General features: G+C 33.7%; 1 protein-coding gene and 1 pseudogene across 1 annotated transcript in view; one reads left to right on the top strand and one right to left on the bottom strand.

Moving 5' to 3' along the window:
- The window catches only part of LOC124107994 (protein NPAT), a 51,540-nt gene that overhangs the window by 11,066 nt on the left and 17,824 nt on the right, over positions 1 to 22,650 (bottom strand). The window contains exons 3-15 of the mRNA XM_046466372.2: positions 18,791 to 18,851; positions 17,818 to 17,890; positions 16,194 to 16,234; positions 15,262 to 15,486; positions 14,010 to 14,091; positions 12,970 to 13,057; positions 12,014 to 12,105; positions 11,342 to 11,426; positions 8,221 to 8,317; positions 7,345 to 7,470; positions 3,534 to 5,201; positions 1,807 to 1,922; positions 1,620 to 1,728 (exon numbers count right to left, since the gene is read on the bottom strand). Coding sequence (XP_046322328.1) covers positions 1,620 to 1,728; positions 1,807 to 1,922; positions 3,534 to 5,201; positions 7,345 to 7,470; positions 8,221 to 8,317; positions 11,342 to 11,426; positions 12,014 to 12,105; positions 12,970 to 13,057; positions 14,010 to 14,091; positions 15,262 to 15,486; positions 16,194 to 16,234; positions 17,818 to 17,890; positions 18,791 to 18,851 — 2,863 coding nt within the window. The remainder of the gene's footprint in view (positions 1 to 1,619; positions 1,729 to 1,806; positions 1,923 to 3,533; positions 5,202 to 7,344; positions 7,471 to 8,220; positions 8,318 to 11,341; positions 11,427 to 12,013; positions 12,106 to 12,969; positions 13,058 to 14,009; positions 14,092 to 15,261; positions 15,487 to 16,193; positions 16,235 to 17,817; positions 17,891 to 18,790; positions 18,852 to 22,650) is intronic.
- LOC124108774 (U6 spliceosomal RNA) lies at positions 9,844 to 9,935 on the top strand (annotated as a pseudogene).

The raw sequence follows: 22,650 nt of genomic DNA, 5'->3' as shown, positions 1-22,650 counted from the left end.
TAGAGGCCAGCTTCATCAACTTAGTGAGACCCTGTCTCAAAAAAACAAAAAGAGTTGGGGATGTTGCTCAGTGGTAATGTGCCCTGTGTTCAATCCCTAGTACTCTATGCCTCCCCACAAAAAAAGTCCATCAATAGGGGTTAAATAAATAAAGTAAGTTTATGTAAATAATGGATTCCCAATGGTCATTAAATGGAATGAAATAGATGACAGAAGGAACTAAAAATATTACATAATAGCAACAATGTGACAAAGTTTAACAGGGTGCCAATAACATACATTACTAGATGTATTCCTGTTAGCTTAAGGAAAGGCTAAACTGATCACAGTATGTAGTGAGTCTTTTGTATGATCACTGCCCTTAAAACTGTAATGTGTTAAATGCTGTAGTATAGGCATGAGAGAAAAAATCAAAATACTCATTTTATCCACTGCTTATTAAAAATAGTTTCAAGTTTGAAGTATAAGAAACAGACTGACGGTGATGGGTGAAGAGAGAGAATTTTAAGTAGAGGAAATAACATGGGTAAAGGGACAAGAAAGACCATCAAGTATAAGGTGAGCAATAAATATGGTTGGTATGTATAGAGACCATGTTGGAATGGAGTAAGAGATGAGAATGGAGGGGTTGACCAGTGTGTATGAATGGCATCCTGAAGAATTTCAGTTTTATCCTGTGGGCAACAGGGAGCTGCTGAAAGATTTGATGTAGGGAAGCACTACATTCAGATTTGCATACAAGGTGAAAAAGTCACTTAAGACAATGGATATGGGATGAATTGGAAAAACAAAAGAAGGGAGGGCTGGGGTTGTGGCTCAGTGTGGTTGGAGTGCTTGCTTAGCATGTGTGAGGCACTGGATCCACCACATAAAAATAAATAAATGAATAAATAAATGTTTAAAAAAAAAAACAAAACCCAAGAAGGCAGATCAGGATAATACACCACTGATACAACTTAGATGAAAAATGATCAACATTTTATTTAAGAGAAATGTGTTTTAAGAATGACTCCAAGGTTTTTGACATGGGTAGATAGATAGATGGTTGGGTCATTGACTAAAATAGGAAACAAGGCAAGATGATTTGCAAACTTCAGACTTGTTGCTACTCAAATATGCTCTAATACCAGGAGCATGGCATTCTTATAGCTTGTTAGAAATAAGGAAACTTATTTTAAAAAGGATTGGCTCTGAACCAGCCTATTAATTCAGCATCTGCATTTAATAAGATCCCCAGGAAGTTCATACACACAAATTTGAGAGGCACTGCTCTGAAGTCTCATACAAATATACCAGGCATTTATTAATCACTTTAAAAGTTGTCAGGAAAAACAGAGGTTGTGCTCATGTTAGGTAGCAACAAAGAACAAACCAAGAACCAGCAGCAAAGGCTAAAAGACTCAACATAGTAAACAATTTTATCAGAACCAAAGCTGTACATCAACTGAGTTGGCTGCCTTGTGATATCTATTACTACCAAACATTATGCAAATGTAGGATAATCACATGTTAGGAATGGTATAGGAAGTAAAAAAACAAACACACAAACCAAACAACCCTCAGGTATTTCTGCAAACAAATGAATATAAAATCACAAAATTAACTTTAAAAAATGGTACCTATACAAGGCTTGTTTCTTAGTCCTTGAGTCTTCTGAGATTTTGGAGGAACAGGGAATTGAGGAATACTTCTATTGCATACAGGTGCTGCTAAAGGCATATGAAGGACCTAGAAGAGAAGAAGCCATTAATTATGTTATGTTTGAAAAGCTTCACTACACAATTTTTAGTTTAAAAAAAATCTTACCTGTTGAGGAGAAGTGGAAAAGGTATTTCCATTCTGTCCAACCACAGATACAGGGATCATTCCCACCATTCCTTGGAGTACAGGCTGGACTGGAGAAGCAATTATGATGGCAGAACCTAAAAAAATTTCTCATATAATTTCTCAAAATTTTTGGCATAAATCAAAGTATTTAGTATTTTGAAATAAATTCTATGAACAACTTTTCTTATAATCTACTCTCCTTTAAAAAAAACTGGTTTAAGAACAGAAAGGCTAACAAGAAAAAAATCAATTTGAATATTAAGTTGTTAAGTCATTTAGCTACGTTAAATCAAAAAGAACAAGCATAAAGCTCCGTAACTAGGAGATCATATTACAAATACATCTTGACTCCTCTAGAAAGAATAGTGAAACTAATTAGAAAATGAGTGGTTAATGTTCCAAGTTTGAACAACGGAGCAGAAAATTATGATCCCAGCTAAATGTTTTTAGCCCGAGACTATGCTCATAACCTCAACGTATTATATCTTAATGGTATTGGTCAGAAAAGTTTCAGGATAAGTGCATAATCAGACAAAACCATTGTGGGGAAGTCAGCCAGAGTCTATAGCTATCATAATTTAGCTCTGCCCTGTAAATGAGCTTTTTCCTAAAACATTCACTACTCCTATCAGGGTGATCTCACTTTCATGCATACTACTATAGTCTCTCAAATACCTATGCATGTTTATGCTGCTTCCCTTAGCTATGAAAGATTTTCTTCCCTTAGTTCCAAACTCTACACCTTATTTCTATAAGCTTTAGTTCAAGCTCAATATTCTTTACCAATTCTGACCTCTTCTTTATCTCCTCTAAAATAGCACTGAAAAGACCCATCAAGTTTACTTAATTGGCAATATTCAACCAAATTTCATAGTATGCTTATAATATAAAAAGGGGGGCCTGTATATAAATACAATGCTCTAATTAAAAAAAAAAGTATAAGGGCTGGGGTTGTGGTTCAGTGGTAAAGAGCTTGCCCAGCAGTGAGGCATTGGGTTTGATTCTCAGCACCACATATGAATAAATGAATAAAATAAAGGCCCATCGATGTCTAAATAAGATATTTTTAAAAAATAAAATAGGGGGGAGATGAGCTAGAGAACTGGAACACATGGAAAAATAGACCAACGAATCAAGCTCTCTAATTTCAAGGAATGCAATCAAGAACGACCCATGACAGGCATGTGAATCATATATATAAAACAGCATGTAATAAATGTCGAGAAACCCCTCTGAATAAAGAATTCTAAAGATGAGAATCAGTTCGAGAGGGTGGAAGACAGTGAAGAACTCGAGTTTTATCTAGGGAGAAATTCAACTTGTTCTTGAAAATTTCTCCAATAGATGATAAATTCCCTCAAAATGACTACAATAGCCATTAAAAAAAAGTCCTACAACATTAAGTTAGGAGATATACTGGTATTATAGGTGTATGTGTCTTTCTTTTCTCATTCTCATAGTTTATTAGAACATGGATTGAATAATAATTGTAGAAAGAAAAAAAATTAAACTTAAATTCATGGCTTACCAGATTTAAAAAAGGCTTAATTGGATTAATCAGCTAGCACAAAAAGAAGGCATAATCACAAATTATAGAGCATTTCTCAAATAATCCATTCATAATTTATCATCTTCTCCTCAATGACTTCATACAAAGAGAAATTAGATTCCAAGATAGAAGAAATGAAGTATGTTTTTTAAATTACCTTGTGAAAAGTTTGGTGACACAGCTTGGTTGACAGCAAATACACTGTTTGACCTTGGTGGTGTCTGTAACTGAGGTGGTGGAGGTTGGGCAGTTATAGGTGCAGAATTTCCAGGCAATACCATTACATTAGCCTGACTAACAGTTGTTCCCAAGGCTGTTGTTGGATCAGTCACACATGTAGCTATCAGAATGTTATTTGAGTTGCCAAAAGTTGTGCTTGTGGCTGGCATCAACTGTATGTATCCTCCATCCTTGGAAACACACTGTGTAACATTAGTTGAAAAGGCAATACCATCTTCATTCTGAGTGTTATTTACTATAGAGTCCTCAGGTTTGACTGCTGAAAGGCTTTGTTCTGTTGAGGCTGAATCTCCTGCTTCAGCAGATACAATAGCACCTGCAGTTTCTTCTGAAGATAGACATTTAACTAATTCTGCATTTTTGGCAGGGGATTTAGCAGGAGAAGACAAAATTATAGTTGGCAAGTTTTCACCACTGATACTGGATACAGCACTGTTCAGTTCAGTATCTGAGGAAACAAATGGATCATCACTAATAATAATTTTGAGAGACACGATATTTGATGCATCCATCTCTGTCGAGCTGTCATTAGAAGGTTTATCATCAGTATCTTGAGATTCAGGGTGAGAATCACCCACTGAAGAACATCCAGATTCTAAAGGAAGAGACTGACTATTTTTTATAGGATTACCTTCTGGAGGCATCAGTGCAACTTCTTCACAGTTATTTCCACCCAAAGAGAGAAAAACAGCATCTCCATCTTCTTTCACAGAAGATGAAGGCTCTTCTGAATCCAAAATAACTTTCTCAGACTTGTGTGACTTAGTTTCACCTTCTAGATGATTTAATTCAATAGATGTTGAATCATTAGATGGTTGTTTAATTGAGGAGATAGAATCTTCAAGACAAATTTCTACTTGTTGTCCAGATACATTTAAACCTGAACTTTCAACAGACACAGGTAATATTTTACTTTGAAGTGAAGCATTATCTTGGCAATCTGATAGTTGTGAAATCACTGCTACATTACTGATTTCAATTCTACTTTTGTGAATTTCACTAGAATCTGGTGACTTGGAACCATGGAAATTAGTTTTAAGTTTTACTGTATTGTTAGAACCTTCACAAAACTGACTTTTTTTAGATGGTTTTCCAGTTATTGGGGTATTTTGGGACAAAAGTTGAGAACTTTTCCCCGAGAGAATTAAGTTTTCATTGTTAGTTTCACTAGCAAGTGAAACAAATGGAGTTATGGGTATATTGGGTTGATCAGACTGTAATTGAGATTCATTCGTAACACTTGGAGACAAAGAATTCTTTTCAGCTTCTATAACCATTTCAGTTTCATTGGGCATCTGACTTGTATATAATTCAGCACAATGTTGATTACATTCACCATCAGAATTTGCTCTTTGGTTAAAGTCATTCAAATTAGGCACAGACTCAAAGGTAATGTCAAGGTTACATTTCTGTTCAGTAGGTACAGCAGTTTTAAAGGGCTTTTTCTGGATGCTAGAGCCTATTTGGGAAAAATTTTCCTGGGCTTCCTGTCTAAGCACATCATGGTTGCTGCCATTCTTCAAAGCATTTAATGCATCTTCATTTTGATAGGATGTACAAAATGGGGGCTGACCAGGTTGACCATCTGTAAAATACAAGGATGTTGAACAGATATGCTGAGTATATTTAGCTTCTGTATTAGTCAACTGTACTGTAAACCTATTTTGCCAAGGAAATACTAATTTTTGGCATACTAGTAAGTAGATGTCTCATATTTTATATTTATATAGCCTCCCATTTTCTGAATATCAAAAAATCTGCAACTACTTTTCTAATTATTGATGCCTCTTTAAGCAAATGTCTGTTTTCTGTGCTTGGAAAACAGGTAACAACGAAGGAAAAAGTGTATAGGTTTAAGAACATCTAATATTTACTAGTAGGTAAAACAAAAACAATTGGCTCCAACTATCATTAGTAGTAGAAGCGGTGGATGGTGGTGTTGTTTCACCACATTGACTTTTTAACTTTCCGCCATTTCTACTGACCACATTTATCTGATATATTTTTAAAGGCTAAAGGGAGCCAAACACCTGCATGATCAATATTTTATTTAACATTCACATATTGACTAAAGACCACCCAAATGCATGGTTATTAGAATACAATACAGAACATAAAGTCATAATAAAGCATGGAAAAAAGTGTAACAGTGTAGGAAGAAAAGACAATCTTTCTGCCAGTGGAACAAGAAGTCATGTTATAAAGGAGGCACTGTATGAAGTGATCTTGAAAAATAAGGGAAGTATGATAAGATGGAGTCCGAGCAAATGATGTTTCAGAAAACAACACAACACTGATATACTTAATAGAATTCACGATTTAGGACAGAAAATATTAACATCAACAAATATGAACATACAGGTAAAACTCTGAAAAACCTATGCCAACTATCATAATTGGTGACACAAGTAAAATGACATTGTTATTGCCATAAATTCAGGGGAAGTAGTTTCTTAATGAATTGGAGGACTTTCTGAGAAAATAAGATTTCAAGTTTTGTTTTGTAAAGAATGAAGTTCACATGGTATACAATCTTCTAGACTTAATATACAGTGAGACACAGCCCATAGAGCTCAGCCTAAGAAGAAATGGGAAAGACGGCACCTTTGGCGTTGGCAGAGAATTCAAAGGAGGAATGTAGTCTGAAATGATCCAAAACTAGTTTTTGGAAGACAAGATGTGAAAATTAAAAGCCATTAGGTTTATAGGGAATGGGAAGGGGTGACAACATTTAAAAAGCAGGTGAACAGAAAAGATGATTTAGCATAGTTTGCTGAAAAATAGAACAGAGGCAGCACTAAAAAGGCATAAAGTAATGATCGTCTCAGGAATAGTGCTGTGGAGAGTAGTGATTGAGAAGATGCACAAAAAGTATTTTTTTTTTTTGTGGTGTTGTCAGTGTTCTATAATTTCTTTACTCAGGAGAGATTTAATTGATTGCATTTGATAACTGAATAAGTCATTCATTTTTGTTGTGTAGTTCTAAATATGCATTGCATTTTACAATAATTGGTATATAAAAATTTTTTAGAAAATCTAAGATGGGCTTATTTTTAGTCTTTCTTCATTCAGTAAGTGGTTACTGTGGGTTGTGTGACATTCATAATCCATGAGAATATAGTAGGAATGGGCTGGGGTTCTGGCTCAGTGGTAGCGCCCTTGCCTAGCATGCACTGGGTTCGAGTCTCAGCACCACATACAAATAAATAAAATAAAGGTTCGTCAACAACTAAAAAAAAAAAAAAAAAAATTAAACAAAACCAAAAAACTTAAAAAAAAGAATATAGTAGGAATATAAACTAAAACATCAACGATTCAAAACTGTCACCATAATATATAATCTCCTCTACACAAATGAGATACATATGCTGAAGCCATCAGCTAACTCACTTATGAGGCTGAAGAACTTCTATCATATATAAACTTTGCAGATTAAGGATTAGAATTTGTGGCTTACTGAAATTATTTGTTATAGACTTTTGTCAACACTACTAATACTAAATTGTGTATGCCAAAAATCTACCGCATTATAAAAGAATGAATACTAAAAATTCACCTTTTAATCAAATACTAAGGATTTGGGAGTAAATTTTCTGAACGAAGAAAAAACTATTAATACAAAAATGACTTATGTGGTCATTTGAACAACTTCTAACATAAACAATATTTTCTGCCCTTGAATTTTGAGACTAATATTAACATTTTGATTTTAATCAATTAGTTCTTACCAGATTCTGTTTCAAATGAACTTTTAACTGCTAGATTAGTTTCTTCTGTTAAAACTATATTGGAATTGGTTTCTATATGCTGATTTGTAATACTCTGTGATATACTTTTATTAGTCTTTATTTTACCTGTTAAAAAAGGACAAGGAAATAATTAATGACAAAAATAAAACAAACATGAATTAGTACCATTTGAGTGTAGTCAAATGTTTAACTCTGATTTTAATTATAGTTGTTTTGGAAGTTTTTAACATTTTGCACTTTAATATGTAAAACGTAGTATGTAAAAAATATTTTCCCATGAGATTTTTTTTTTTGGACACAGGATCTCACTATTTTGCCTAGGCTGGTCTCAAGGAGTCCTCCCGCTTCAGCCTGCATTTGCCAGAAGTATAACCAAGCACCTATTGAAGTATAGCCAAGAGCACCTGGCTAGGACTGGTAAGTTCTTAAACTTTAGATCAAGATCTTCTGGGAGGCCTCCAAATTTGCATATTTTACAAGTTCTTAGATAATGTTGATACTACTAGTTTGGAGGATTTCACTTTGAGAATTATTGCTCTAGATCATAGGATTCAGAGCAATGGTTGATATTTTGTATTCCTTTTGTATTTTTCAGTTGTATTTATCTGTATTGTAGCAGCCCTCAACACTTTCCCTCTTGACTAGCCAAAATACCCACAAAAATTCAGATTTCTAGCTGAAATTTTTTCAACTATAAACAAAAGACAACAGAAACCCCTTTACATATCCATGCAATGCTTGCTTTAATGAAACAGTAACTTTTTCAAATGCTCTGTGTAATGTTTCTTCACTGGAATTACCAAAGAAACAAGAGAAATTTTTTATCCTTCTGTCTTGAAAAAATTTTCTACTTACCATAGTCAAAGAGATCAAAGAGTGCCTGAAATGCTGGGTCTGATTCTGTCTGTTCTAATATATCCTGTATAGCTTCTTCAGACATATGGATTTCACTCTGCAAAAAAGAATGAAGGCATGATCTTAATTGAATAATATGAATTAATACCAGAAAGATACTTAGCAGACATCTGATATCTTGCTGTTTTATGTAGAAGCATTCCCTTTCAAGAAAATCTAATTGTAATAATATGCTCACTTGAAATGAAACAAGACTAGAAAATAGAAGGTCAATGTTCTTTAATTCTTTTTCCTAGTTAATCTCTTTGGAGAATATATTCCTGAACATCAACATAAAATGAACATAACTATGTAAAAAGAAAAATAAAATCAAATAATAATATTTTGTAATTTGTTTCCTTCACATCAATTTACTATAAACTTTATAGGTTCTTCATAACAAATCTCACTCCTTTTGTCTACTTTGGTCTCTTCATATTAAATGTTTTATTCAAATGTTGAACAATCTTTGCTTACCTCCTCACATTGAAAATAGCATGCCAGAAGTCACCTGCAATCTCTGTGCCAAAAGGGTGAGGCTGTGGTATAAACTTCTCAACTATAATCTAAGCTGTAAATTAATCTTACAAAAATACCTGTATTTTTAGTTCAAGTTTGTTTTTAGTACTGGGGATTAAATCCAGTGGCGCTTAACCACTGAGCCACATCCCCAGCCCTTTTTGAGACAGGGTCTTACTAAGTTGCTGAAGGCCTTGAAAAATTGTTGAGTCTGGCTTTGAACTTACGATCCTCCTGCTTCAGCCTCCCTAGTCACTGGGATTACAGGCATGTATCACCATGGCCAGCTAGTTAGTCAAGATATTTTGATGGAGAATTTATGACTAGCATTAGTATTTCTGGAAGAGAGCAAGGAACGGAGATAAGGAGTTTTATTTCCTAGATTTTGCACCTCATCTTCCTGTTTGTAGTTTCACATTTACATTTACTTTCAGAGGGGCTGCTGCTACTTCTTGAACCTCCTGGGATTTCTAGGTTGTAAATATGCTTTTTTCTGAGCTTTGTCTTTATTGAGAACCCTGGGTCTATTAAGTCAGGTACCACATGTCCACTTTAGCTTCTAACAACTGTTTTTCTGTTTTGTCTTTTGTCCTTGGGTTTAAAAAAAAAATTCCTCTATTAGTTCAAAATAAATAATTTAAATCTAAATTTTAAAGTTTTCACAAATATGCAATATTATGAACGACCAAAAACTGAGGATCGTGTTTCTTTTTTTTGGTACTGGGCTTTGAACCCAGGGGCACTTTACTCTTTTTTTTTTTTTTTAATGTTGAGACAGAGACTTAAGTGGCCCAGACTGGATTTGAACTTGTAATCCTCCTGCCTCAGCTTTCCCAGCAGCAATTACAGGTATGCACCACAGTGGCTGGATGTGTGTCTTCACTTCATTATCCCTCATAGTATGTAACAGTCATGAATATGGGTAAGTATCTGATGTACTGGTGGAGAAAATAGTAAAGATTTGGAGACTATAAAAATTTAAAACAGGGCTAGGGTTGTAGCTCTGTGGCAGAGGGCACTGGGTTTGATCCTCAGCACCACATAAGAAAATAAAATAAATCAACAGCACATATACTAAAATGGGAACAATACAGAGAAAATTTGAATGGCCTCTACACAAGGATGACATGCATATATGTGAAGAGTTCCATATTAAAAAAAAAATAAAGAGGATATATGTTAAATGTTAAGATAGAAGAGGATTTTTAAGAAGTAGTGATAGAACCGACATGGGTGGTGTGGTGGTGGTGGTGCATCAATGGTTTTACCCAGAATTCACTAACTGAAAGAAGACCTGTTATAACAAACTCACACAGGGAAGTCAATAAAAATCTTTACATTGTCCAATATTACAAGTAAAAGCACGTGTCTCAATTGCCTCTTCAGAGAGCACATTCCCACATGAACAAGTTTTACAATATTTACTATAAAATTCCTCCTTTACCAACTCATCTTTTTATTTCACCATCACTGAATAGTAACAGTGACTGCAGACCCTCTATTTCTTCTATTAGCAATAAGCATCACACAACTATTCATCTGGTTAGTACATTTATTTTTTAAAAAGTGTTTCATACTTGTATCCATTATTTAACTTTAACACACTACCCTCACTGTTTCTTTAAATCATTAGAAATGTAACAAACACCATATAGTAAATGTAATAAACAAGTATTAAACACAAAGATAAATAAATACTAGTAAATTTTTAAGTATTAGATACTTAAAAATCCAACATTGATTTTGTTTTATGTGCTTAAGAGTGTTTTACTGGTATCTGGTAAAGTTGGTTAGCTACTAGATGGGTTAGAAATATATTATTACTTTTATTACTTAAGTAATAAAATATAAATATAAACTCACTCTGAAAATTCACTACCCAAATGTGTTCAGACACATTTTATTTGGGTAATAAAGCTATATCTTAATTTTAAAAGATTTTTTTTATATGTAATCTTTTGGTAATAAAATACTATCAATTTTAACTATGAATGTATGTACTACTACTACTACCACTACATGTGCTCACGCACACAGCTAAGTTTTGCTGTGCTTAGCAAAACAAGGAGTTCTGTGAGAAACTATAAACTCTTTGAACTGTGTCCTTGTTGCTGTCTTAAGAAGATAAAAGAATTATCTGCCAAGTGTAAAATTTATATATATATATATATACACACACACACACATATACATACATATATATACATAGATGTATGTATGTTTGCCTGGGAATAACTAACCACAAGTTAATTGATAAGAAATACGGAGCACTGTGACCATAAACAAAGTTTTCCTGAGAATGTTTATCCATGCTTGTAAGGATTAAGCTGCTGAAAGGATGTTTTTTCTTTCCCCTTGTTTTAATTAACAATGCTGTATAAAAGAAGGAGAGAAAAAAGTAAAGACGGTGCTAATTTTCTACTGAATGCGTGTGTGTACGTATGTCTTTCTTAAGCATCTCTGCTGTACCAGGAATTACAGATTGTCAGTGGGTCTGACACTACTACTACTACTACACACACACACACACACACACACGCACACGCTCTGTATCTACTCATACCGGAAGTCCCAGGAGTTCATCAATTGAAGTCTCTGGTTCAGTAGGGTTGCTATCTGTTGGCTTAGGTACTTGAGCAATATTATCACTGAAAAACAGAAAATATTGAGCATATGTTATGGTTTGGATTTGGAATGCCCCCCCAAAGTCTCATATGTAGAAGGCTTGGTCCCTAATATAGTAATGGTCAGAGGCGGGGAATCTGTGGAAGTGATTATTCAAATGTTGAATAATTTTTGCTTATCTCCTCACATTGAAAATAGCATGCTATTTTCTGATCTCATCAATGGATTAATTCATTCAGGGATGCTCAGCTGAATGGACTAGTGGGAGGGGTTGGAAATCATAGGAGGTAGAACCTAGTTGGAGAGAAAAGTCCTTGGGGGTATGTCCTTGGAGGCAATTTTGTCCCAGTCCCTTTCTTTCTGCTTAATGGCCATGAAGAGGTGAGCAACTCTGTTTTGCCACGCCCTTCCACCAGAATGTACTATCCCACTATGGGACCAGAAACAATGGAGCCAGCTGAACATGGACTTAACCCTCTAAAACAGAGCTAAATAAACTTTCCTTATTTGTTTTTCTCAGGTATTATGCCACAGTCATAAAAAGCTGACTAGCACAGCAGTTATGCAATTAGGCAAAAACTATTAAGGATTTTAACTGGTAAAAACTTACTTGGTCAAAAACTTATTAATGTTTTCTGCTAGCTTTTCTTGAAGAGATTTGTTGCTTAATATTTTTTCTCGTGCATTTTCAATAACCATTTGCTGAGGGAAAAAAAGTCTGCATTAATAAAGGATAGTAAGGAGTATTGTCTTACTTATTTTAAAAAACTAATCACTGGAACTAGGCATGCTGGTGTATGCTTATAGTTCTGGCTACTGAGAGGGCTGAGGCAGAAAGAGCAATTAAGCTCAGGAGTTTTAAATCAATCTGGGCAACATAGCAAGACTCTCTCGAACAAAATGTAGAACAAAACACTAATCATTGGAAGCTGGGTTGTTTTAATACACCTAAATGGAAACTCAGGATTTGTGGTGGATCCCTTCATATTAACATAACATGCAATAATTTGTGTATTTTTACAGATCTCTCACTATCTTTCTTCACTGCTTACAGGATACAGTTTCATAGTCTTTATCATATGAAGAATAACTTGATCTCAGAAAATGCAGTATTATACTGCATGATTTTAAAAGAATTTACAATTATTAAACATACCAACATTTCTTATTTGGAGCACTTGCCTATGCTATCTATTCTGAACTTATTGCTTCCTATCCCAAGACAATTCCACTGCAGTCTTATAGTGCACTCTTATAAAAATACTGTATTTTAATTTATTTTTTTGTAGATGGACACAATACCTTACAATACCTTTATTTTTTATGTGGTGCTGAGGATTGAACCTGGTGCCTCACACGTGCAAGGCGCGTGCTGTACCACTGAACCACAACCCCAGCCCCCGAAATACTGTATTTTATACTCATGGATACTATGTGTATGTTCATACATAGGCATATATACTCATACACATATTTGCATATATCTCTTTATACACATTTGTATACACATCAGAATTTTTAAATTCAGGAATAATTCAAGATGCAAAAATTGGGAAGATCACTTACTTTTTCTACTGCAAATGCATTTGGATCCTGGAAATTCCGTATCGTTGAATGAGGCCCTGACAAAGTGACACTTTTCCTTTGAGATTCACTGCAACACATTTCAAAAGCTTGTCTTTTAACTACTGTGTCTGACAGGTTTAATAATTATATGAATAGACATAAATTTTAAGATCATCATGGTAGAACACATTTTCTCTCTTTATATAGAAACAAAAAGCAGCAAAGTATAAAGGGCATTATCACACTTGAACTCAGAAGAAATAAATTTTGAGGCCTTGCTTCACCATTTACTATCTACATAATCTTAAGCATGAAATAAGCTCTTATCCTCTCACCCACTTTATACTGAAGTTAAGACCAACTACATCATTGGATTTACAGAAAAATGAAATGAAGTAAATTATATGTGTAGACTTCATTTAAAAAAAGCCAAGTTTTCTCTCTTAGAAATAGTTATTATTTTATGTGGTTAAGTGAGAGAGCTTATAGTAAATAAGCCTAGCAATAAAGGAAGCTTGTGATAAAGTAAATCTTGAATTAGAGATAACAAGAAAAATACCCATTGATGGGCAGGTGAGAAACCGGGGGGGGGGGGGGGTCTTCTTTTTTTCTGAAATATTCTTCAAAGAGACACAGGCTAGGCAATAAAGAACTTTTCTTGAAACTTGTACCTGAAAAGATTCCATTAACTGACTTAAAGTTCTCTGTTTGTAGATAAACATATTGCATTGTTTATATTCATCTAAAAAGCACTTGTTTCAAAAAAAATCTGAGATAACATCAACTATAAGACATATCATTATTTAACATACCACTACCAAAAAACAAAACAAAAAAACTCCAATGAAACAATAATATGGCATTGATTAAAGGATGCAACTTAAGTTCAATAAATTTAGAATGTGAGAAAAGGCAACATGTTTTAGAACGGATACAGTAGTACCCAGTCCCAAGAACTTAATAGTCTTGCTACTTTATATACAATAGAAATATCTTGCTGTAATTCTTTGTTTCGATATACGCTTCATAAAAGTATTTACCTTTTACGTCTACCAGGAGACATTAAACTGGCATGAGTTTTCCTTTCCTGAGGGCCAGGAATGATGTTTAGAGCCTCTCCAGCTGTATTTAAACAACAAAACAAAACAAACAAAAACCCCAATAAGCTAGGGAGACTAAACTTTTCTAAACCTGAAATGGGATAAGAAACATTAAATATTGATTTTTATTTTATATTAAGTTCTGTAAACCTCGTCCTTATGCCTTAAGGTTCTACAGTAAAATACAAAGTACAATATAATCACAACAAAAAACACTGCAGAACAAAAAAGTGTGAAGTATAAACAAAGTGTTCTGAGTATAGAAAAGGATTTGGAGAAAAGACAGAAATGAGGAAGATCTTAATGGATGGTAAAAAACTTTAGTTGCACAGAAGACTACTGGACTGGGAACTGAGAGAACTGACCTTGAAATTCTAATTCCAACTACATTATAAACTTACTTCTTCCTTCCTGTTATCATGCACTTTCACTATATAACAAGCACACAACAAGCAAGGTGTACCAAATCATTTCTAAGTTTATTTCTAGCTCTTGAGATTCAGCCAAGATGAATTGGGGTTGTGGCTCAGTGGTGGAATGCTCATCTGGCATATGTGAGGCACTGGGTTTGATCCTCAGCACCACATAAAAAAACAAATAAATAAATAAAGGTTTGTGTCCATCAACAACTTAAAAAAAAAAAAAAAAGATTTAGCTGAGAACATGAAAGGTTTTTAACAGAGAAAGAGGGGAGATAGAAAGATATTTCTTATTCCAGGAGGGCAAACTGCCATAAATAAAGGTTAGGAGTTGATTAAATACAATATTTATTCTGTTTTAAATAAAAATACAAGAGTCTTTTCTATTAATGCCTAAAATTAGGATTAGAAGAGAACTGAAGGTTGGCTTCTGTTAAAGTTTAGGAAGAACCCAGGACTAAAATGATTCCTATATTTTTTAAAAAAAATTTAGTTGTTGATGGACATTTATTTACTTCTATGTGGTGCTGAGAAATCAAATCTAGTGCCTCACACATCCTAGGTAACTGCTCTACCACTGAGTCACAACCCCAGCCCCTAGATTTTATATGCTTATTTTGTAGCAAAGTCACGTAAAGTCTATTCCACTTCTAGCCTCTCATCTTTTTATTTGACCATAATTCTGTACTATGAGTATAGAGACATTAGTAGACCATCTCATTGATTAACAACTTAATTAACAACAAAATTAAGAGAACAAAATTTAAACTTACTAGTTACAGTATCTTGTGACTGTGAATGGTTGACCACTACAAAATTTGACCTCATTGGAGTTGAAATTTGGCTAGCTGGTCTACCAGCTTGTGTAGCTGTCAAGGGAGAAGTGGTAAATTGTCCTGAAACATACGGTAAAGTCAGTAACTCTGAACTGACGGGAGCTGTTTGAGAGGCAAGCCTTCTCTGTCGTTTGATTTCTGCAATTCCATTTCTTGTTCGGGCTAAAACACACGAGCATTAAAAAAAATTAATGTTAGTAATTCTGGAATTTTAAAAGTCAAAATGACCTATATATACTATATAACATGTAAAATGTACAGATTCAAAGATGGCCCTTAAACATATGAAGTACATTAATTTCTTAAGAAACAAAAAAATAAACATTTATACTTTATAAATCCCAAAGTACATTTGTTCTGCAAAAACTCATCCTCACAAATTAAGAAATTCAAAATTATAGAATGAGAATAAAAAAATGCTACTACTACCTGGGAGTCAATGGAAAAATGCAGGAATTTTTCCTTTGAAATACACACACACACACACACACACACAGATAAAGTACTTCCTAATATGATAACCCTACTTGGGAGCATGGGAGGAATAGATGAATTCTAGATAGGGTAGAAGGGGTAGGGGGAAGGGAGGGGGGCATGGAGTTATAAATGATGGTGGAATATGGTGAGCAATATTATGCAAAGTACATGTATGAAGACACGAATTGGTATGAATATACTTTGTATACAACCAGAGATATGAAAAATTGTGCTCTATATGTGTAATAAGAATTGTAATGCATTCCGCTGTCATATATAAATTAAAAAACAAACAAACATATACTTAGCACATATGTACTGTTAATTAAAACATTCATTAGATAGATGGTGTTTGAAGTAATGCTGAATGCTGTTTAAAGTTTTATACTAACCTCTCTGATTGGCAGCAAATCCTGGGGAACTTTGCATGCTCCTAACAAATAAAACAAAGTGGTTATTCACTAAAAATTTTTGTTGCTCAGATATACTCTGGTTTAGTTATAGTCAGACCTGAAGCTAATTGTGATAGATGTCTCTCAGACAAAAACAAACAAACAAACAAAACCCCCAACCCCCCCCAAAACCTAACAATTAAAAAAATATATATTTTTAGTTATAGACGAACACAATATCTTTAAAATTTTATTTATTTATTTTTTATGTGGTGCTGAGGATCGAACCCAGTGCCTCCTGTGCTAAGTGATCACTCTACCACTGGGCCACAACCCGAGCCTGGTTTAACAAATTTTTTGAGTAAGCAACTCTGATTTGCTTTGGGAGAAAGACAGTGACATATAAATACATTCGCACAACAGATTATTCAATTCAACATGCATCAGAATGCTTTGATATTAAGAGTACAGTTTGACAAAATTTTAGGAACTCTATATATATTTAAGTAAGCTATATTCAAAATATATTATTATTTAAATTATAGTTCACAATTATAGGGATGCTTTCCCAAGAAGAAATTCTGATTTCACATACATTAATACTTCAAAATTCCAAAATTTATGTCAAAGGATATCTTACTTCTAATAAGTTTATGACTTAAGGATTTATTTTACTTCTAAAGGAGAAAAACATAGGAAAACTCACAGTACAAGCTAATCCATTTACTATGAATCGTAGTTACTCCACCCATGTATTTGGTAAGCAGTCACAAACACTACAGAAATTGCATCAGATAAGACTCCATCCACAAGAGCCATAAAACTTTAGATACAATTGTGAATGTCTTTGAAGATAATTTGTAGAAAAGATGTGCCAGGAAAAGTAAATAGATAAGATCATCAAATAAGATATAATCCAGAGTTAGGATGAAAGCATTTGGAGCTATTTTCCAAGTTGAAGCTAATAAAGAAAATCAGGACTCTGCTGAAGTTAGATGGGGTTTTTACTTTTAACTCTATGAAAGAGGGTAATAGACTATGACTTTTCACAACCAATTGTCAAAATAACAGATATTACAAAATTGATACCAGTAGGGCTGGCATCTTTCCAAGGACAATGAATCTAGCATTTCCAGGCTGTGAACACTATACAGAATACACTGTATACATAATACCATAAGAAAATTCTAAAGGTAAAAGAGTCTAGATGTAGCATTATTCATCAGGCTTGTTTCTTTACAAGGGAAGAACCAAACTGGACATTTAATATATTAATTCTCTGAATATGTTATGAAGAGTGTTTTCTTAGGGAATTGACAATGGACTGGAATTAGGAGACTTATATTCTAGCCCAAGATCTGTCTCTAAATTGCTACAAAAACTTGAGACACTGTCTTCAAAGTTCTATATAACTCAATTTCTTCATCTGTAAACATTTTATTAAAAGTCCACAATTTATTTCAAATTATTCCATCTAAAGACAAAGAAATATCAATAATCTCTAAATAATTTCAAAATTAGGTAAATGTTATAAGTGTATCATACACGTCTTAAAGAATTTTAAAACTCAAAATATGTTTGTATTCCAAACATATCATTATGAACACTTTAATAAGCTTAGTACCTGATCTGGGAAAGTGTGTGGTCTAACTTCTTCCACAAAGATGACATTATTGCTGGGACATCATTTGATGTTTCTAAAACAAAAGGGAAATAAACCAAGTTGGAGAAAATTCATCATTCAATTTGAACAAAGAAAACAAATAAAAAAACCTCTCTCAACTATTGACATGATGTTGGGAACTGAGAAAATAAACCTGTTTGTAAAATGGTCTGAACAAAGGTATAGTGAGGCTGCCTTGTTTTTTTAAGTCTTTGAATATGAAACACAATATGAGTAGAAGTGGAAATTTATGTAAACTCAGCCACATCCTTTGGCTAATTATTCTTTTATCATTTTGAATTAAAAGATGACAAACTATTTTTGATCTTCCCTCTATCTGATTTCATCTGACATTCAAAAGTGAGTTAAAACAATTTACTTTATGACAAATAATTATCATAAAGGTTATGCTCATTCTTTGTGACTGTGGAAATATAATTCTCTATTTCCTTATGCTTAAAAATAGGCCTCAAAAATACGTTTTAGGGTTCAAGACTAAATGAGATAAACCATGAAAGCATCTAGTACAATACTTACTGACAGTAGTTATTATATTTCTTTTGTGTTATCACTTTATGATAATTAATTCCTTAATAATTATTTGTTAATGTTGTAAGTTATGGAAATAATTAATATTAGATAATAAACAATCAGAACTTTCTTCTAACTTACCATTAATTTAGGCAAGTATTAGTTTTATGACTTTTTTAAATGATTAAGTTTGAGCTATATTTGTTAACATTCAGAATTTTGAAATTTATGAAGTACTCCATATAAACAAATAAATTAGATGTTCACCAATAAAATTTATCTCATCACAATTGAGAAAAGTTTTCAAGAGTTTTTTTACAGAAATATCTTTAAAAAATTATTTCTAATTAATCAATAAATGCTGTATACATCAATATAAAAATCCCTGAACCCGAGTTCTTACCTTTTGCTTTCATAGCTACATATTCATTCAAAATTGTTGTCAAGTTTTTTCCAAATAAGGACTGAAAAAAAAGAATCAAACATTACCAAAATAATTTACTACCAATTAATTTCTCACTCTGATTTCATCATTCAAAAGTTAATAAAAGATCCATATTGCAAAAGAGCTGATGATGAAAGGCTAAAAAGGACATCATCAAAAATGAAAAAAACCACTCAAGTTATGGGTTTGATGAAATCTTCTGAAAATAAAGAATCTTGCCTAATTCAATAGGACATTGTGACTATGTATTTCTTTAGCTAAGACAGTCCTAGGACAGAAAAGCAGGTTTTAGGTGGGAGGAGAGATTCAATCAAACAACTGCTTAAAAATTGTCAGACTGGGGCTGGGGTTGTGGCTCAGTAGTGGAGCCCTCGCCTAGTATGTGCAGGGCCCTGGGTTCCATCCTCAGCACCACAAAAATAAATAAACAAATAAATAAAAACTGTCAAGCGTGGTGGTGCATGACTGTAATATCAGAAGATTAGGGAGGCTGAGACAGGAGGATGTCAAGTTCAAGAACAGCCCCCAAACATTAGCAAAACCGTGTCTCGACATTAAAAACAAGACGGTGGTGGGGACTGGGAATGTAGCCTAGTGACAGAGTGCCCCTGGATTCAATCCTCATTGCCACAAAACAAAACAATAGGGATCTAATCCTAATCTGCTCTGGCTACATACTATCCTAAAAGCCATGTGAACCTACAGTAGAACAAATGAAAAAATTGAGTGTGTAAGAGATAATTTTCCTAAGAATCAGTATATTCTTTTTTTTTTTTTTTTAGGTGTAGATGGACACAACACAATACCTTTTATTTATTTTTTTAATGTGGTGCTGAGGATCGAACCCCGGCCCCGCCCGTGCTACACAAGCACTCTACCGCTGAGCCACAATCCCACCCAGAATCAGTATATTCTTGTCCTCAATATCATTAGCCCACTTATTTATTCATGACCCCCCCCCCCCACTGGTTCCCACTATGACCACAGCAGGCTTCTATAACTTCAAGTTTGAGATTATAGGGAAGAACAAGGATTTTTGAGCTCACAGTTTTTGTTTCAAATTCAACACTTACTATATGTGGGACAAATAAATCTAAAGATATTTTAGAGTTCCCATAATAGCCTTCAATCAGCATATTATTATTTTAAGATCTTATATAAGCATTGGACTTCAATCAATACTAAGAAATAACAGTTTAAATTACTATTAACTACCCTACACATTTTTTTCGAGTTTTTCCACTGATGTCTTTTTTCTGTTTCAAGATCCAATCTAGGATGCCAGGTTGCATTTAGATATCACTCCTTAGATTCCTCTTATCTGTGCGGTTCTCAGTCTTTCTTTGCTTTTCTTAATCTTGCTTTTGAAATGGTAGTCCTCCAAGTTGTCTTTTTCAGAATTGTTTGGGCTTTTCTCATCCCTTTCCATGGAAAATTTAAAATGTAATATGTTTCAATATACAAATTGCATGTGGGAATTCTGACTATGATAAATCTATAAATCAAATTGGGATAATTAAATTCTTAATGATACTATCTCAATCCGTGAACATAGTATCATTTTCCTTTTATTTATATCTCAGGTTTCTTTCATGCAGCTCTTTGTATTGGAACATACTTAAAATAAATTATTTATTGTTTATACAAAATTCAATTTTATTTTTGTATTAATTTTTTCCACTTTTTAATTGGTGCTCTATAGTTGTACATATTGATTGGATTTATTGTTATGTATTCATACACACACACAATATAGCAATATAATTTGGCCAATATAACTCTACAGCACTTCCCCCCTCCTTCCCTGCTTTCCATCCCTTGGTCCCTTTCCTCTACTGATCTCCCCTAGATTTTTAGGAGATCCACCCCTACCTTCTTTTCTTTTATCCACTCTGGCTTCTACATATGAAAGAAAACAAGATCCTTGACCTTCTGAGTTTGACTTATTCCACTTAACATGACAGTCTCTACTTCCATTCATTTTCCTAGCATGACTTCACTTTTCTTTATGGTCAAATCAAATCCCATAGTGTATATATTACCACACTTTCTTTATCCATTCATTGATAAAGAATAGATAGATTGATAGATATCTACACTGGTTCCCTAGTTTCGTTATTGTGAATTGTGTTGCTATAAACATGGGTATGTACACAGTACTGTAGGAAGATGACTTTAAATCTTTGGGATAAACACCAAGGAGTGGTATAGCTAGCTAGTTATATGGTGGTTCCATGCCTAGTTTTTTGAGGAACCTCACCACTGGTTTCCATAGTGGTTGTACCGATTAACAATCCCAGGCTGGGGTTGTAACTCAGTGCTAGAACACTCACCTAGCACACGTGAGGCACTGGGTTCAATCCTCAGAACCATAAATAAAATAAAGATATTGACTGTGTCCATCTTAAACTAAAAACAAAACAACAACAAAAAGAGTAGATCTCAAGTATTTAAAAAAAAAAAAATCCATCAATAACATAAGTATTTCTTTTTCTCCCTCCTCTCCAGTGTTTATAATTGTTTGTATTCTTGATGAATGCCATTCTAACTGGAGTGAAATGAGATCTCAGTGTAGTTTTGATTTGTATTCCTTAATTGCTAACAATGTTGGACTTTTTAAAAAATATATTTCTTGGCCCTTAGTATTTCTTTTTTTAAACGTTTTGTAGTTGTAGATGGACACAATGCCTATATTTTATTTGTTTTCATTTTTATATGGTGTTGGGGATCAAACTCAGTGTCTCACACATAATAGGCAAGTGCTCTACCACTGAGCCACAACCCCAGGCTCGGTATTTCCTATTTTGAGAAGTGTCTATTTAATTCATTTGCCCATTTCTTTTTAAAAAATATTTATTTTCTTTAGTTCTAGGTGTACACAATATCTTTATATTACTTTTTTATGTGGTGCTGAGGATTGAACCCAGTGCCTCATGCGTGCCAGGCAAGCACTCTACCACCGAGCCACAACCCTAGCCCCACATTTGTCCATTTCTTAACTGGGTTATTTAATTTTTTGGTGTAAAGTTTTATCTCTTTATATATTCTAGATATTAATCCTCTGTCAGAAGAGTACCTAGCCAAGATTTTCTCCCATTCTGTAGGTTCTCTCTTCACATTCATAATTATTTTGTTATGCAGAAGCTTTTTAATTTGATGTCATCCCATTTAATTACTCTTGGCATTATTTCCTGTACTTTCTAGTCCTACTGAGAAAGTGGCTCATGCAGTTTTTTTTAAAAAAATATTTTTTAATTGTAGATGAACTCAATATCTTTATTTATTTTTATGTGGTGCTGAGGATCAAACCCAGTGCCTCACATGTGCAGGGCAGGCACTCTACCACTGAGCTACAGCCCCAGAACCCGTTCATGCAGTTTTATCATACAGATTTGTTAGATTATCAAAGCATTTTGTTTATTTATTGCTAGTATAAATGGTTATTTAGAAAGATTTCAAATCTCTATTTTTTACTGCATATATGTAGAAATACCATGGACTTTTATATATATTTTGTATCCCATTACCTTGATAGATTGCTTTTATTTTTTTTGGTGGTGCTGGGGATTGAATCCAGTGCCTTGTGCATGTGAGGCAAACACTCTACCGCCTGAGCTATATCCTCAGCCCCAGACAGACTGCAATTTTTGTAGATTCTTTTAGGTTTCCTACACAGAAAATTATGTCTCTAAGGAGTATAAAACAGAAGGACAAATGCCACATGAAATAACATAGTTCTAGAATTTATCCATTCTAATGATAAATGGTGCTCTGTTGGTATAGTAATATTTACAAAACATCAAGATACCAAAATACCT

The sequence above is a fragment of the Marmota monax genome, unplaced genomic scaffold (assembly GCF_021218885.2).
Source record: "Marmota monax isolate L192 unplaced genomic scaffold, Marmota_monax_Labrador192_F-V1.1 WCK01_AAM20220418_F8-fsc00045, whole genome shotgun sequence".
NCBI lineage: Eukaryota > Metazoa > Chordata > Mammalia > Rodentia > Sciuridae > Marmota > Marmota monax.
Note: the sequence above shows the minus strand (reverse complement) of the source record. Positions and strands in the feature narration are given on the sequence as shown.